Source organism: Trichechus manatus, unplaced genomic scaffold (assembly GCF_000243295.1).
Source record: "Trichechus manatus latirostris isolate Lorelei unplaced genomic scaffold, TriManLat1.0 scaffold00102, whole genome shotgun sequence".
Lineage (NCBI taxonomy): Eukaryota > Metazoa > Chordata > Mammalia > Sirenia > Trichechidae > Trichechus > Trichechus manatus.
Genome location: NW_004444038.1, coordinates 3,002,200 through 3,019,550, shown reverse-complemented (window position 1 = coordinate 3,019,550; position 17,351 = coordinate 3,002,200). Strand labels below are relative to the sequence as shown.

At 39.8% G+C, this 17,351-nt stretch overlaps 1 protein-coding gene across 2 annotated transcripts in view; it reads left to right on the top strand.

Annotated features, from left to right (window-relative positions):
- Positions 1-604: 604 nt before the first annotated feature.
- The window catches only part of ARGLU1 (arginine and glutamate rich 1), a 29,097-nt gene continuing 12,350 nt past the window's right edge, over positions 605-17,351 (top strand). The window contains exons 1-3 of one of the 2 annotated variants that reach the window (XR_002825080.1): positions 605-1,195; positions 10,692-10,917; positions 12,744-13,311. Coding sequence is in view for 1 of the 2 variants with exons in the window: in XM_004382934.2 (XP_004382991.1) it covers positions 849-1,195; positions 10,692-10,917; positions 13,228-13,311 (657 nt within the window). In the remaining variant the exon portion in view is untranslated. The remainder of the gene's footprint in view (positions 1,196-10,691; positions 10,918-12,743; positions 13,312-17,351) is intronic. The other variant, XM_004382934.2, reaches the window with a different exon arrangement.

The window sequence follows — 17,351 nt, the reverse complement described above, 5'->3', positions numbered from 1 at the left end:
ATTAAGCATCAGCATTCGTTTATCAAAACCCGCTGAATACATACCTCCTGCAAGTTTCACAACCACTCTAAAAAGTATAGTTAGTTATCTACATTCTACAAACGAGGAGACTAAGCTCAGAGAAGCAAGTCATCTGCCCAGGGTCACTCCGATACAACTTAGGCCCGTATGACAAAGCCAGCTCCTAGAAAATAATGCAATCAATTCATACCAAACTCACTGCTGTGGGGTCGATTCCGAAGCACAGCGACCCTATAGGACAGAGTAGAACCGCCCCATAGGGTTTCCAAAGAGTAGCTGGTGGATTCGAACTACCGACGTGGTGGTTAGCAGCCAAGTTCTTAACCACTGTGCAACCAGGCAAAATTTAATTCACAACACGGAATGACTTAACTTGCACCAAAACATGATGAATTCACTCTACATGAATTTTACCAGAAAACAAAAATATGCTACAGCAAACACGTGAGTTTCTGGTTATGGCATCTTAGACTTCAGCCAGGACACGCGGAAAGAACCGAACGCACTCGGAAATCCTCGCTGCGCCTTCGGCAACAATCGTCAGGGGGCGGGGCCCGCGCGACGGCACGTTCTCGCTGGGCATTGTGGGAAAGGTAGCCGGTGCGGCCCCAGCTGCCATTTTAGGGAAGTCTTTCGTTGCGGCCTTGTCGTTCGAGGCGGCCTTCGTGGCGTTTGTCGACCGAAAACAACGGTAAAAAGTCATCTGACTGGTAGCTCTTCCTCTGGTTTCGACAGAACGGTCCCCTCAGGTTCGAAGGCTGAGGCGAGGGAAGCCGGGAGCATTTCAAGGCCGAAGCCAGCGGTTAGTCTCAGCGTCGCCTGGAAGGATGGGCCGGTCTCGGAGCCGGAGTTCGTCCCGCTCCAAACACACCAAGAGCAGCAAACACAACAAGAAGCGCAGCCGGTCCCGATCGCGGTCCCGGGACAAGGAACGAGTGCGGAAGCGTTCCAAATCCCGGGAAAGTAAGCGGAACCGGCGGCGGGAGTCGCGGTCCCGCTCGCGCTCCACCAACACGGCCGTGTCTCGGCGTGAGCGGGAACGGGAGCGCGCCTCGTCCCCGCCCGACCGCATCGACATCTTCGGGCGCACGGTGAGCAAGCGGAGCAGCCTGGACGAGAAGCAGAAACGCGAGGAGGAGGAGAAGAAAGCGGAGTTCGAGCGACAGCGAAAAATGTGAGCGCGCGCTGGCCGGGGGGCGGCTCCGGGGGGCGCGGGGCGGCCCGGGGAGGTGCAGGCCGCCTGGGGGCACGGAAAGCCCCGGTGCCGGGAGACCCACGAGTTTGCGGGGACCGACACCGCGGGCCTTGGGCAGGATGGGTTTCTCGTGGAGAAGGCGGTTTTGGCGCGAGAGGCGGCGAGAGCAGGAAGTAGGGGGTGGGGCTCAGAGTGAGGTCGGGGAGCTTGGTCGGCGAGGAAGTCGGGGACCGTTTGCAGGCCCGATTGATAATCACTGGAGGGAAGTACTAGTCAGTTAACCGACGTGAGTCCCTGCCGACCAGCAGCATCCTTATATTAAAGGCTTAAGTTCGGGGCAGGGCTTAATGTACTGGAATAAAACACTTCCGTGGCCCAAGAGTACACACAGAAACAACTTTTTACTTCAGTTTATTGATGTTGGTGAAGGTGTGGGAGGTTGCTCCTTTTGCACTTATCCATGCTTCCCCCCCGCCCCTTTTTCTTCTTTTGAGATTTAAAAACAAGGTGCACGAACCTTAAGTGAGTTCTGACACGATGTCCCGCGTAACCACCATGCCAGTCAAAGCCTCTTATTCCTTTGTCGGAAATTTATGTGCGGTCCTTACAGTATGGTTGTTGTTTAGAAGACACTTCAATATTTGCTTTTAATTTTTGCGTTGCTTGTGTGTAGAGTTTTTATATAGGGAAAATTAGAGTTACAGTAAGGTTCTCTACTTGTTTGGGTAAAAAAAAAAAAATGTATTTCTGAAAAAGTTGCCTTTCAGGTATCTGGATGATCTCAGATAAATGAATCTTTGGTTTTAAAATGCAGGGGTGGGTTTGGTTTTGTACTTTAAGAACATGGTACTCTAATGCTCTGGATATTCATCTCCCAAAAGCCAGACTGAAAAGAAGAGGTAGGCGGGTGTGCCAGCTCTCCCGATTTAATTAGCCATCCTTGTTCATTTCCTCAGTGCATGTTTAGAAACTGCTTTACTGAATTTAGGATTTTCCTGAAACTAATTTATGTATATGGAATTTTCTAGGGGGTTAAATTTTTCTGCAGTGGGATTTGTATTATGTAGATTTTGCAGCATAACTTATTTCTAAAAGAAAACTTACGAAGAGGTAGGGGATTGGAACACTGACAACAGAAGAATCAGTACTTGGAGCTGTTTTGCTGCTGACGTTCCATGATTTTAAAACATGTGCAACAACTTTTAAAACATGCAGCAACTCATTCATGTGTCTTGTACTTTATGAAACTGTCAGTGATCTCTATGAAAACAAGTACACGTCATTGTTTCACGGTAAACCTTGATTGCAGAATCTAGCTTTTTGGTCTGGAACAAGAAGCTCAGCTGTAAACATGTAGCTCTCAAATAACTATCAACAGAAAAACGTTTGAAAAATTACTTGACACATTCCTGAGATAATTTTTCCATATGGAAACAAGAAAAGCTCCAGTGGACTGCCTTTCACTAGAAAGTGAAGATCTGTAGAAGAGGAAACTTACTATACAAAGAACAATTAGAAGCATTTAGTAAGCTATACATGGACAGAGAGAAGAAATCCAGGGATGAAATGATGGGAAATAGAACAGAATAGAGTTCCAGTCTGAGAGAAGCAGCAAACTGCCATTAGCATTTATACCTTGGTGGGGGAAGGGCTAGTAGCCACCTGTAAGCTGAATTGTGTGCTGTACAGCAGGCACTAAATATGTTCTAATGTTTTGGAATGATTGGCGGGGGTTGGGGGGGTTGATAAGGGAAAAAACATAGGCTTTGGAGTCATGGGGATGGGGGGAAAGTAGTTGTCTGTCTTCATTCAACCAGTATTTATTGAGCATTTAATAAGTTCAATGCAGGTGCCAGGTGCTGTTAATATAAAAAATGTTCGATCCCTTAAGGTGATTGGCTTGAAGACAGTTAATTAGGTAGATAATAATACAGTGTAGCAAATTCATCAATAGTGATGTGATTGTATAAAGGAAGCGTCCTGGATGGGTAAATAACCTAGTTGTCCTGAAGAATAAGTGGAGCATGTAAGAATATGAGACTGTCAGGCTAGGCATTAAAAAAAAACCAGTTGCCGTCGCGTCAATTCCGACTCATAGTGACCCTATAGGACCGGGTAAAACTACCCCATAGGGTTTCCAAGGAGTGCTGGTGGATTCAAACTGCCAACTTTTTGGTTAGCAGCTATAGCTCTTAACCACTACAGACTAAAACCTTTCTTTCCCTTGTACCTCCACCAGAGTAAAGGAAAGGGGGGAAAATGGTCTTAAAATGGTGTGATCAATTGGCTGGACGTGAAGTTCTAAAGTACTAAAGTCATACAGTGACTGGAGAGGTAAATAGAGTTTGGAAATACTGGGCTGGCTTGTATGCCATATTAAGAAGCTTGGATTTCATCCTATGGTGATGTAAAAGTAGAGAAAGATTTTAAGCAGGTAAATGGCATGGCAGCTTTTGTTTTAAACAGCAGTCTGCTGTATAGAGGATAGAAACTAGCTAAGAGACGCGTGCAGTGAGTCTCTAAGTGAGGGCAGTTGTTGGAATGGAAAGGGGACAGATTTAAGAAACGGTAAATAAAATGGGATGTTGGATATGAGGGCAAAGAAAGCATTAAGGTTGACTCTAGTGTTTCTGTAGTGCTACTATAGCAGCTCATCCACCAAATGTTTAAGTAGTTACTATGTGTCCTAACACTGGTTAAAACGTTAGAAATGTGGTTAGTAGCGGATAAAGGAGAGAGAGAAATCAAAAGGGAGTTTCCATTTGACACTTCCACTGTTGGCACTAGTTTTGGATACATACTGAGTTTATCCAGAGTTTATATGGGGGATTGAAGCCTAGGGGAGGGAGGTCTTAACGTGCGTCACTGAAACCTTGAGAGTAGATGGAATGACCCAGGGAGAGGTGAAGAAGAGCAGTTGAGTTCAAGGAACTAAAACTTATGGAGCATCTGTATATATAATTGAGAGGAGGAAGGAAAGTCTATGGTGGAAGTAGAGAAGTGGTATTAGAAGAATGCATAGTGTCACGGGTTGTTTTAAGAAATCCAGTGTTAGATGGAGAGAGACAGTAAAATAAGAATCACTTAATGAATTTAACCATTTAGGAAATCTGCTAAAATCAGAAACCAGATTGCTTTGCCACTTCGTGATTCTGAGGCCTTGAATAAGTCACCTACCTCTGAGCTTATTTTCTTGTTTGAAATGGAGATCATGTCTATCTTGTTTATTGTGAGAGTTAGATATTGTGCACTTAATTTAAAGCATCTAGCAGGTGCTTGACATATAGTGGGTCTCGTTAAGTAATGTTATTTAATATAATTTGTATAATACAGCCAGACCGAGCTTGGTGACTTTAAGAGTGACCCTATAAGATATAACAGTAATGTATTAAGACATAGACCTTTTTAAAAAGCCCCCTCTTCCCACCCCTGCCACCAGTATTACCATTTTCTTATGTATACTTCTGAGATGCTGTATGCATATTGTGTTAACTTTTGAAAGTGGTCAGCTGAAAATGACTTGTGAGAAAGCAAATCAGAAAAATGTTAATGGCATAGTAACTTACTACTGTTATCCTTAGTGTTCAACCACATGGCAGATTGAGAGCTTTCTAAAGCTAAAAAGGGAGCAGTGCTGTAGCTATCTAAATAAATTAGAGTGTCTGTATGGGATCTATAGGAGTGATTCTTAGAAATCTTAAAGAACTCATTGTAGGCAAAGAAGAGCTTTTATGAGCAAATTCAGTGTATTGAACTACTTTCTGGAGGTTAGGGCTTTGAGACAGCATTGTGGCATAATAGCTAGCTGATGTTAAGAATTTTATGAATTTTTAAATAATTATTTTTGTAGTTAAACCTTTATGCATATCTTTTGTCTCCCACATTTGTTCCGGAGGAACAATGTTGGGTAGTATAGTGCCTAAGATCTTAGCTTTTTGGTTTACCTAGGTTCAGAGTCACATCTCAGCCATGTGCAGTAGGCTTGAACTCTATTTCCTCATTAAAAATGAGAATATTAATACCCACCTCATAGGACTGTTGTGAGATTTAAATGAGACGTGATATAGACTTTGCACAGTATTTGGTAACTAGTAATACTATGTAAAGGAGCCCTGGTGGTGCAGTGGTTAAGTGCTCAGCTGCTAACTGAACGGTCAGTGGTTTGAACCCACCAGCCACTCCACAGGAGAAAAGACCTGGCGATCTGCTCCCGCAAACATTACAGCCTTAGAAACCCTGTGGGTCAGTTCTCCTGTGTCCAGCAGGGTTGCTGTGAGTTGGAATAGACCTGAGGGCACACAGCGACAATACCGGCACACAACAACCAAAAAAAAAAACCCTGTTGCCATCGAGCGGGTTCCGACTCACAGCGACCCTGTAGGACAGTAAAACTGCCCCACAGGGTTTCCAACGAGCAGTTGGTGGATTCGAGTTGCCAACCTTTTGGTTAGCAGCTGAGCTCTTAACTATGTAAATGCCATTTGCTTATGTTACTAAGTGACTCCTAGAAGTCCCTAGGATTAAGAGTTTGTAAATTTTTAAGAGATTTTAAAATACTGGTACTTGCCCCATACCAAGTCATAGTCTCTGTTAGCAGTGACGTAGTGCTGTACCCTTGCTGTTGCATTTTAGTAGTCACCATTTTTTGAAGTTAAGACTTGTGTGTTACTGCAAATACCGGAGAGCAGGGAGAAAATGGGGTCCTACTGTTAAACCAGGGAGCCCTGGCGGTGCAGTGGTTGAGAGCCACAGCGAGTTACAGCTACTGACGAAAAACGTCGGCAGTTCAAATCCACCAGCCACTCCTTGGACATCGTGGGACAGTTCTGCTCTGTCTTATAGAGTCACTAAGTGTCGGAACTGACTCAAGGGCACCAAACAACAACTGTTAATACCAGAGTCCCTGAGTGTTGAAAACAGTTAAGCATTTGCTGCTAACCAAAAGGTTGGTGGTTCAAGTCCACACAGAGGCACCTTGGAAGAAAGAGCTGGCACTCTGCTTCTGAAAAACAGCCATTAGAAACCCTATATATAGTTCTACTCTGACACAGATGGGGTCACCATGAGTCAGAATTGACTCAACGGCCACTAATAATGTTATACCATTTTCATTGAAAAATTTGAAGATTTTCAGTCAGTCCTTTCAACAGTACTACAGATTCTTGGCAAATGAATAGATTCAGCAAGGGAGGCTGAGGAGAAGATGGGAGAAATAAAAGAACATTATGGGGGTGGGTGGCAGCTCCTGTAGTAGTTGTAAGAAGCAGAGAGCGAACAGTATTAGGTGAAAGATCTTTTGTACAAGACTAATGACCTAAAGCTTCTTCTTTTCTCAAGAAAGTTTCGGTGCATCTAACAGCAGTTAGCCTAACAGCTGCTTTATCACTGATTATGATGAGAGATTGTCATTGAAGATGAACTCATGCTTAATTCAGCTGTACATGTTGCCCACTATTTTTCTGAATTTTATATGTGGTAGAGTGGTAGTATTGAGCTTTAACTTTTTCAGCGCTGGCTTTAAAAATTGATTAGAAGGTTTTTTTCCTGATTACGGGAGTAGCAGTTTAACCTTACCAAAATAGCAGCAATAACAAAAATTACATTCTTGCTCATACTTGTAGGGGAAGAGTACTGTTGTGCCGCCCTGACCTTGTGTGTCTCCGCATAAGACACATCAGCAAGGCTTAATTGCAGTCCGCCTGGAGTCATGGCGGGATGCCCTGTGGTTCCTCCAGGAATAAAGGGAGATAAGTAGCCTTGTGAGAAACTCTACAAGGCCATTTTCATTGTTCTATTTTCAATTGAGCATGGGGTTTTCTATGGCATTTGCCTCCCCTTTGGGCTGTAAAACGTCTGAGCTGCAGTTAGAATTGGCTCCTCGCTAGAGCACCTCACTGCCTTGGCTGCCTGTCATCTGACCCTTGTGGTTCGGTGTTGATCTGTGGGACTAGACACACAGGGAGGTGACACCATGCAGACCTGGCTTTTGCTGTGAGAAACTATGGACTCATTTAGGCTTGTCTCCTGACTGACCAAATCTTACAGAAGTGTGGCCCTGCTAGCCGTTCTGCTGGTGTTAGTGCTTAGGGACTGCTTGGCAGAGCTTGGAATATGCGTGAGACCTCTTCTTCCCTTAACAAAATCTTGAGTTAATTTGGCAACTTTTCTACTGATAAGCTAACCTAAGACCTTATCCTAGTTTTTTCCCTCCTTTTTCCATTTTGTGTGGAAAATTTTAATCGGAATTGTTTTTACATTCTCCTTTTGAGTTGTCAATTCTGTGCTCCACTTAGCATTGATTAAGAGTTGAATTGTACTGTTTTTGAAAATTTTAGTTTCTTCTTAGACTTCTCTACATTTACTGATTTCATGAGAACCAACTAGCAAAAGTATGGTGGGGGGTGTGTACTCTAAAATTTTTTTATTATAAAAACCTTCCAACATATATAAAAGTAGATGGACCATTACAATGTCCTGCATACCTATCGGCCAAACTTAGCCTTACTTATTTTATCTATCACTCTTCTCTTTCTCTTTGGGTAAAACAGAGAAGCAACCTTTTCATATTTGAAATATTCATTAGATCTGTAGTTTAATTTCCGTGGAAATTGCTGCTTGATTTCCTTTAGATAGTGTTGGTGATGTATCTTTAGTGTTGGGGTAGCTATCTGCTCTCTTAAATGGAGCCTGCTATAGATAAAAGGAGCCCTGGTTGCACAGTGGTTAAGCACTTGGTTGCTAACAGAAAGTTTGGTGGTTCCAACCCACCAGTCCCTCCATGGGAGAAAGGTGGGCAGTCTGCTTGTGTTAAGATTTACAGCCTTAGAAACCCTATGGGGCAGTTCTACTCTGTCCTATAAGGTCACTGTGAGTTGAAATAGACTCAACGGCAATGGGTTTGAGTTTGGTTTTTGGTTTATAGATAAAGGCTTAATTGAAACAACTCTTAATACTGTATTTGACTGGAAGTTTAAAAGGAAAAGGAGCACACTTAGAGTAAGTTTAGGCTTTCATATCCTTTTTTTTAAAATGAAAATTGCCAGTAAATCTGGTAGGCAGTATTTAAGAAATAAGCAATAGAATCCTTAGAAATGGGTATTGCAACTATGTAAAACTTTTTATATAATTTTCTATAGTCTTTTCATGAACCAAGTATTTTCTATTTTGAATTTTTTGTTGATACCATGTGTTTTCATTAATGGAAGGATGCTGAATCATTGAGTGTGTCTGAATTTTTGGTAGGTAGTATGGATTTTCTTTTTCTTACCCCTTCCCACAAGCCTTCGCTAAGTGTTTAATGGTACATATGAAGTACCACTAATTGTACCTCAGAGTCCCTACTGGGGTCTGTCGGTACGTATGTGTAACAAGTAAAAATTTTCAAAATTTCTGTTATTCCTACCAAAAACTCAGACACCTCGTACAATACCCTGTAAAAACAATAATTTGCAGCACACACCTGTTTCTTTGGTTTCAGACAGTCATAAAGGCCCTTGCCTTGTGGCAGCACTCACTGTCACTGATGCACCAGCTTCCCAATAAACCTTCAGAGGCAGAAAAGGTACTTGGTCCCTCGAAGTACCCATGAGCACAAAACAGTGAGGAAAAATAGGCTTTGTCAAGAAGCTACTGTACTTGGCAGAAGAATGTAGAGAGGATAAATGTAGAAACTGAAATAAATCAGAATGTTGAAGCTACCTTAGTGTTAGTATGGTATCACTGTGAATAGACAGCAGGAGTTGAGAATGAAAGCAGTTGTGGGAATTGGATCACCCCCAAAAAAGGAGTTGAGCTGAAATGGTTTGGAGTGTTTAAAGGTCACTTAGAAACTATACACCCCCGTTGCTGTTGAGTCGATTCCAGTTCAGTCTTTACCAAATAGATAAATAGGTGACTGTCACATATGTGTGTGTCAGATGAGTCATCAAAACCTATAAATGTGTTATATATTTTTAATTTTTTCGATTGTGAGAAAGTTGAAACAAATTGGCCTCTGAGGATTTAGATTTACACCTACTCCTCACTTAACTGTCTAGGTATTTGATATTTTTCAATTATGACAATAGTAAATCCGTCCGAGTATTTCGTGCATTAACAGCATACGTCTGGCAGTAATGAATGCTGAGGTGTGAGGCGAGAGTAACGCTGGCTATGATGGTTAAGATGATGTGTCATCTTGACTGGGCCATGATTCTCAGTGGTTTGGCAGTTATGTAACAATGTAACCACCCTCCATTTTGTAATCTGATGTGGTCATCCTCCATTTTCACATAACACCAATTTTCATTTTGGAGCCTAACCATGTCAGTAAGTGAGGAATTGGTGTACTTCCATAGTCTCTGAATTCATTCATTTACCACGAATTATTGATTGTCTAAAACATTGCTGTCCAATAAAAATATTATGTGAGCTATGTATGTAATTTAAATTTTTCCAATAATTACATTAAAAAGATAAAAAGAAACCTGTGAAATTAATTTTAATATATTCCCAGTGTACCCAAAATCATCATTTACTTTGTAATCAAATATTTATGTGGTCTTTTATATTATTCTTCATATTAAATCTTCAATTTGGACTAGACGCAATAATCAAATTAATAGTATCACACTTCATTGAACTTTTTAATAGAATTGATAATTTTAAAAAAATACATTTTCACCCAGTTTCTCATCTCTGGAGGAGCTTTTAATTGAAAATTAACAAAAGGAAAAGAAGGTATAGCATAAAGTTCAGAGCCAGAATGAATTGGTCTGTATTTTCACTAAAAGGAGCCTGAATCTCTCCAAATCTACTGTTTGTTCTATGCATTGCTTTACCAAAACCAAACCCGTTGCTGTCAGGTCAGTTCCAACTCATAGCAACCCTATAGGACAGAGTAGAACTGCCCCATAGGGTTTCCAAGGAGCAGCTGGTGGATTCAAACTGCTGACCTGTTGGTTAGCAGCCAAGTTCTTAACCAGTGCACCACCAGGGTTCCATCATTGCTTTAGGGGGAGAAGAAACCTGAGTAGCCAGTTTGAACTGCCTGCTATGTGGTAATGTCTCCTGACTGCTCTGTAGCTCAACCTTTAGATTGAGTGGATTGGCAAATGAGCAAATCACATATTTTAACAGCTTGTCCTCTCATAAAATTGGTAACAAAAGTAGATTTCCTACTTTAGATTTATCTACAGTTTCTAAATTAAAACTTAAGAAGTAAGTTCTTTGTATGTAACCATCTTTTTGTATTTAGGAAATGATAGAAAAGAAACATGATTTCATATTTATTTGAATTTCTATATCACTTACCATCTTGGTATCTATTATTTCGTTAAATGCTGCATGAAAATGAATTCTAGAATCATTAAAATATATCATCAGTGGTTTTATTGGTTCAGTGGTTTTATAAACTTACAACTAGTTTTGCTGAAATTGAAATTCTTAGATTTATTTGTTACAGTATCTAAGTTATTTTTTCAACTTTGTTTGCCAGTCGGCAGCAGGAAATAGAAGAAAAGCTCATCGAGGAAGAGACAGCACGAAGAGTGGAAGAGTTGGTGGCAAAGAGGGTAGAGGAAGAATTGGAGAAAAGGAAGGATGAGATTGAGCGAGAAGTTCTCCGAAGGGTGGAGGAAGCCAAGCGCATCATGGAAAAGCAGTTGCTCGAAGAACTCGAGCGACAGAGACAAGCTGAGCTTGCAGCACAAAAAGCTAGAGAGGTAACGCTCGGTCGTTTGGAAAGTAGAGACAGTCCATGGCAAAACTTTCAGTGTCGGGTTGTACCTCCTGCTCAGTTCAGAAAGAGATGGAATACAGACTATCTCATTCCTTTCTCATCTAAACTTACATTGCTGCGAAAGTTAATTTTTTAGCCTATTCAGAAGTGCTGACTGAAGCTTCAAAGTTATTTTCGTAAAACATATTCAAGGAACACTTTGATTTAATGGAACTGGCCTACATATTTGAGAAGTGTTTGAAACTTTTGCCATGGCTGCAGGACTTACATTTCTTTTTTGGGAGGGTGTGGGGAGACAGGGAGTGGTAAAGGGGAAAAGTTAAAATCCACCTGTGGTTTCATATTCTTTTCTGTTTATCACTCTGTTACTTAGACTGTGAGAGGCTCTTTGCCTTCAGTCAGATTAAAAAGAGCAGGGCCTAACACTGAGTGACAGCACCTGCTTTTGATAAATAGGTTTTCTTACTCTTCTTTTTTTCCTTTTATCCCTCACCTCCTTCCCTAAACCCTGCTTCAGCACAATGGACTAATTCTAGCATTCTGATCATAAGTCCCTCCATTTTCCTAATGTTGTTTCAAAAAATCTTTTTAGGAAAAATGTCCAGGTTATTCATCCACTTTTTTAGTATCTACTAACAACTCCTTTTTTTCTCTAGAGAGTTATGAAGGAACAGGTTGTCCTTGTCTGGAGTCAAGCTAAACACATGATTTGTTTTATCAGCAGCTGGAGCAGAAGTTGAAAATGTCTTTCTGTGAGACAGTAATTTGCTACTGAAGCTTTATGGCTTGTTTGCACTAATTACTCCAGGATCCTAAAACTTGCTGAAAGTCATTGAAACACTCAAGGCAAATTATTTTACAGCACTGAGTGTCCCTCAGCATAGTTTGCATAAATGACTATGAATTCTATTGGTGTGTGCCGTAGAAAATCCTGTAGTAATGTGTTCTTGAACTTAAATATTTTTACTCAAAATATATGACTCGTTGTCATTTTTAACCTCGGCATTATTGTGGACAAGTTGACATGATATTAAATCTCTTTGCTTTCCAGTAAGCTTAGCTTTTAAAATGCATTTTTCTTTGTGCTGTCTTTGACTAGATATATATGTCTTTGTTTATAGTGGATTTCACAGGCTCTGTAAAATTGAATGTATGAAATTTTTACATCAGTGCTTAATAACGAAGATATTTTTGGAGTAATGGTGCTGTCTTGTAGCGAGTTATTAATCATAGTAAGATTTTTTTCTCTTCGTTTGCTTTTTGTTTCATATTAACAGTTTTTTGTTTTTTTTTTTTAACACGGACACAACCCTCTGACAGTCTTCCCAAATACTAAAACCATTTGAATATGTATGCTGTGATCTGAACACTGCCCAAATCTCAAGCAGTCTTCATATAGTTTGCATTATAAAACCTCATTAAAATTCTCCAAGAAAAAATAAATTACAGAATTTTATTTCCTGACCATGCATCCCCTGGATTCCTGAATTACAGTTCAGACTGTAGATGACAATATAAGCTGCCTTTAGAAATTGAAATTGTCAACATCTGAATGTTAAGTCCATTTTCCCCATGGAAGAAGCCCTTAGTTCCATGAAGTATGGATTACCATTTGTATTTTTCACTAACAGTAAATGTATTTTTCTTATTAATTGTTTGCCTTAGGAATGATGAATTACATTTTTTTGTTCCTTCTTACCATAAACATCTGCATTCCTCAGCTCAGCCTTCCTTGTATGTTGTTTCTTTATAAATGGTTGAGCTGCTGATGCAGGTATTGCCAAGCTAACAGTACAAATCATTTTAAAGAGGAAGCTGGCGCGTATGGCAGCCGAGGAGCACACTCTGCAGGACACTGGACAAGACAGTAAATATTCAACTTTTAATGCTGATTAAAGGAGTATAGGTAAAGAATACGTAGGTATACATAATTGGTGAGACAAATATTCACTTTATTTATATTTTATGTATTATTTTTTTAATTTGGTAAATACTATTCCAGTTTTGTAGTTGTCCTTGTTGATTTGTGTGATATTAAAGTATTAGTAATAATTGCCAGGAAACTATCATTAGGGAGGGTTTAGTTGGTTGCTGTTTGGACTGGGAGGGATGATTTAAATTTAGTGCTAGAAACCAATTTTAGTAGCTGCACAGTTTATCATTTGTCAGACAGAGGTAGCTATAAAGCTACCCTGTAAGTCAGATCAAAAAAGTTCAGAGGAAGATAGTAAATATTTATCAATAAAAATAAACATTTTATTTTTCTAACATCTTAACCTGTCCTCCCCTTTAGGAGGAAGAACGTGCAAAACGTGAGGAGCTGGAGCGAATACTGGAAGAGAATAACCGAAAAATTGCAGAAGCACAAGCCAAACTGGTAAGTGTACAGTACAAAAGTATTTTCCACTTGCTGTATTCTTTTTCACATCCTCTGGGATGATTTCGTGCTCTGTATTTTGACTTAATTTTCAGGGCTACCTTAAAGGCTTGGGGCAAGAGGAGGAGTAGTTGACTAGATTTTAGCTGCTGCCTACCAGAAGAGTTTATTTGGGGGGCATCCAGAAATTTCCTTATCTCTAATGTGGAGGGAATGCCGAAATTTCCTGTGGTTTAAAACGGGTTTCCTGAGGTGAAATTGTAATAACTCTTTATTTCCTCATCCCTTATTCTAAATTTCTTCTAACTCCGTTCATACTTCTCTGCTAGAAAGCAAAAACAAAACCAGACAATAAACACCAAAGCTTGGAGGTACTTAAACCAGCTAATAGGTAACATTTCACTTCACATTAGTTGAATTATTACCAACCACTAGACAAAAAAAGGTACCAGTTTAAAAAAAAGCCCAGTTGCTGTCAAGTCGATTCTGACTCATGGCAACTCCAGGTGTGTCAGTAGAACTGTGCTCCCGTAGGTCTGTCAGTGGCTGACTTTTGGAAGTAGATTGCCAGGCCTTTTTTTGTTTTTGAGACACCTCTGAGTGGACCTGAACCTTCATCCTTTCAGTTAGCAGCCAAGTGCATTAACCACAGGCAGAATAAGTAGATAGTATATTTTTGACAGTGTACCAGACTTAATAAATTCTGTTTCTTATTTCTAGTTTATAAGCTAGCAAGGAATACAGAGACTTAAGTAATTATGAAATGGTAAAGAGTGATGTAAGAGATTACATACAGAGCAATTTTAAGTTGTAATAAGCTAATACAAGAACGTTGAGGTAACATTTAGGACTGATCCATATTGTATTTATTTTTCTTCCACATCAGTTTTTGTATATAATAATATTTCTCTGTATTTTTTAGCACATATAAAGTTTTTGGAGTCTAAAGAGTTTTACCGTTTAAGAATGTGAAATTTCTTTGAAGTAGTCTCAGTGTGAGGAAGATGAAAGCTAGAATTAAGGGACTGTAGATATAAATACTGCAAAAAACCAAAGGGGATGGCTAGGGATTACAAGGAAAAGTTTTTTGGATGGAAAGTTAGTGATATTTCGTGCCCAGGAATGAAGACTTTACCCAGGAGGGACTGTTGTTTCTAGAGAGAGGTCTAGAAAAGTTTGTCTAGTGTTAAATAAATATAGGTTTTTTTTAAAAAAAGAAGACATTTCCTCTAAGTTATTATTGTTGATTGAAAATAAAAAAGTTATAAATAAGATCCACTTACATGGCTTTAAAAAAAATTGTGTGGCTATGTTTATAACAGGGCTTCGAATCGGTTCTTCCCAGTTCAGTCATGGCTAGGAACGAAGCCAGAACAGCCCCGAATTTTCAAAATTTGCGTGAACCAGAATGGGAAAAATAACTGATTGAAGCCCTGCTGGAAACTTACAGAGAGCAAGAGCAGCATAAGCATTGCATAGCAACCATTCATCTTGTGTGTCAGATTTTGAGCAGAGTGAGAAACTGGTGCCCCGCTTAAAGATGGCGGCTGACCACATGGCTTTGTGTGTTGCTTACCACCAGTAATCCAGTCTCATGCATTAGGCTCCTGAAAGGGTTCACTCTGCCTCTTCTGAGTCTCTCATTCCAGGGCTTCGACCCGTAATATTTCCTGTTAGAGTTATTGTTCCAGATCACCCAAAGTTTAAAACTTCCAGTCTGTTGCAGTTTCATTTCGTCGGCCATGACGTAACTGGTTTGAACTGGTTCATAAGGTTCATAAATGCACAGAAAAAGATATGAGTGGATCTAATTTATTAACAGCGCATACCGCTGGGGGTGCAGGCGAAGGAGGACCATAAAGATTGTGTCCCATGATTGATTGTCAAAAGATAAAACGGGGCAGTTGGTTCTAGAGCATGGTCTTTTGAAAATAGTGTGCTCCAGATTAGGGACAATAGTGCAGATACCCCAGGCAATTTAGTGAGCACATAGCATGATCCATTCTTCCTGAATATCACTGTCCTGGTTATTTTGAAGGCTACAGTGGAAGGAGAAGATGAAATCCTGCTTTCCTGATAAAAGACTTTAAAATCTACTGAGGTAGAAAAAGTGATATGAATGTGAGATGCATGAGGAGTCAAGGTATATCAATGTGTGCTCATAAATACGTGATCATGTTTTTTTAGTGTTCCATATGACTAGCGCATCTTAGTGCAGGTAGGAGAAAGCAGCATGGAAAGTGAATCTTGATTTGATCTTTGAAGGATAAATACAGTCTTGTTTGTGAGGCATGGACATTCTAGAAGAGAGGAACAATATGACTGATATTTTAAACATTGAAGCATAATTGCCAAGCAGGTTGGACTAGAATTCTTTTTAGGACCTGACAAGAGATAGGTACAGAGGATTTAGTTTGTGGGTGGCCTGGAATGACAGATTGTGACTTCTAGAGCAGAGCTCCTCAACGTGGATGCTGTGCTAAGATCTTGATCACTTATGATCCTGGTGTGGATGGCTGGATGCCTAGGGATAGCTTGAGCTTCCTTATATCCCTCTGACAGCCTTCTCAGTTTACCTGTGAGCCACACTTACAGAAGTTACAGATGGCTTGGGACTTTCTGGGTATTCAGTGGTGGTAGTTTTTCTAGTTTAACCAGTGGTTCTGTTTGCTTCATAACATAATATGCTAGAAATATGTACAGTTTATTGTATGTACTATAAAAAGCAAGAAGAATATGAAGCGCTGTAGCCCCTAGAAGGGGAGGGGAGGATGTGGCCAAACTTAACTATTCACATAATCTCTATTTTGGAGCAATTTGAAGATAAAACTGGAGACGGCATTAAGTTCTCTTAATTAATCCATCAGTTGGGAGACAAGGTCAATTCCAGGAGAAGTTAACTAATAATATGGAAAAATTTGGTGAGTGATGTGGGCAATATGAAATTATTGACATAAATTATATTGCCCTGGAGTGGCCTGGGAAACCTTTCTAGAAGTGATAGCCCTTGAGGTGAGCCTTGAATGGATAGTTAAAAATTAAATTTAGGAATAGGACAAAGTATGAGAGGAAATGAAGCAAGGTAAAGATCTTTTGGGAAGCAGAATGGAAGAAAGAAAGGCAAGAATGTGTGAGATCTTTTGGGATGGCAGGAAAAGTAGCAGTAATTGTGATAATCCAGCTTTATATGTAGTAAGAAGTATGTGTGGAAAGTAATGGGAGATGAGGTTTTGAAAGCAGATTAGAGAAAAGACAAGTTGGAGAAGAAAGTACCCTGGGAAAGGGGGAGATTTCTTGAACATTGTAACTGTGAATGAATGATACAAAGACCTCTTACAAATCAATAAAGAAAACCAACTCCCCTATAGAAAACAGAAGCCTGAGAAGTGTAAGGGATGTTATTCACACAAGTAGAATGAAAAGTATCTATAATAATGAATTCCTGAAAATATATCGCAACCTCAACAGGAAGCAAAGAATGTCCCCCTCATTTCTTTTTCTCTGATACTACATTAGAAAAGGCTTTTGTTTGTTTTTTTTAAAATGTGGTGATCCTGGGAGTTTAAATGGGTGTAACCACTTTAGAAGAGACCTAACGGTAAATACCAGAAACCTTTAAAATGGTCATACTCCGTCATTAATTACGCCTCTGAGGATTTCTCACATGGAAATTGAATCAGATGCAAATAGATTTACAAAGATGTTCTCCCAGATCATTTAACAGTGAAAATTCAAAAATAAGGATGTTAGATGGATTATAACACATGTATACAGTGCTTTTTTCCATAGCCAAAAAGTAGTTGATAAATGTAGGTGAAACAGTAAATAACTAAATATGAAACTTGTATGTACAGTGTGATTCTGCTATTTTGAAAAAGTATATTTATACATTTTAAGAGAAGAAAGTGCTGTGAGATATCTAATTGGTTGTCTTATGTGTAACGGTACTTTTCTCCTGTTTCCCTATTTTCAGCAAGTAATGTATATCACTTTTATGAGCACATAAAAATAATTAAATTTGCAAAAAGGTAAATCTAAGT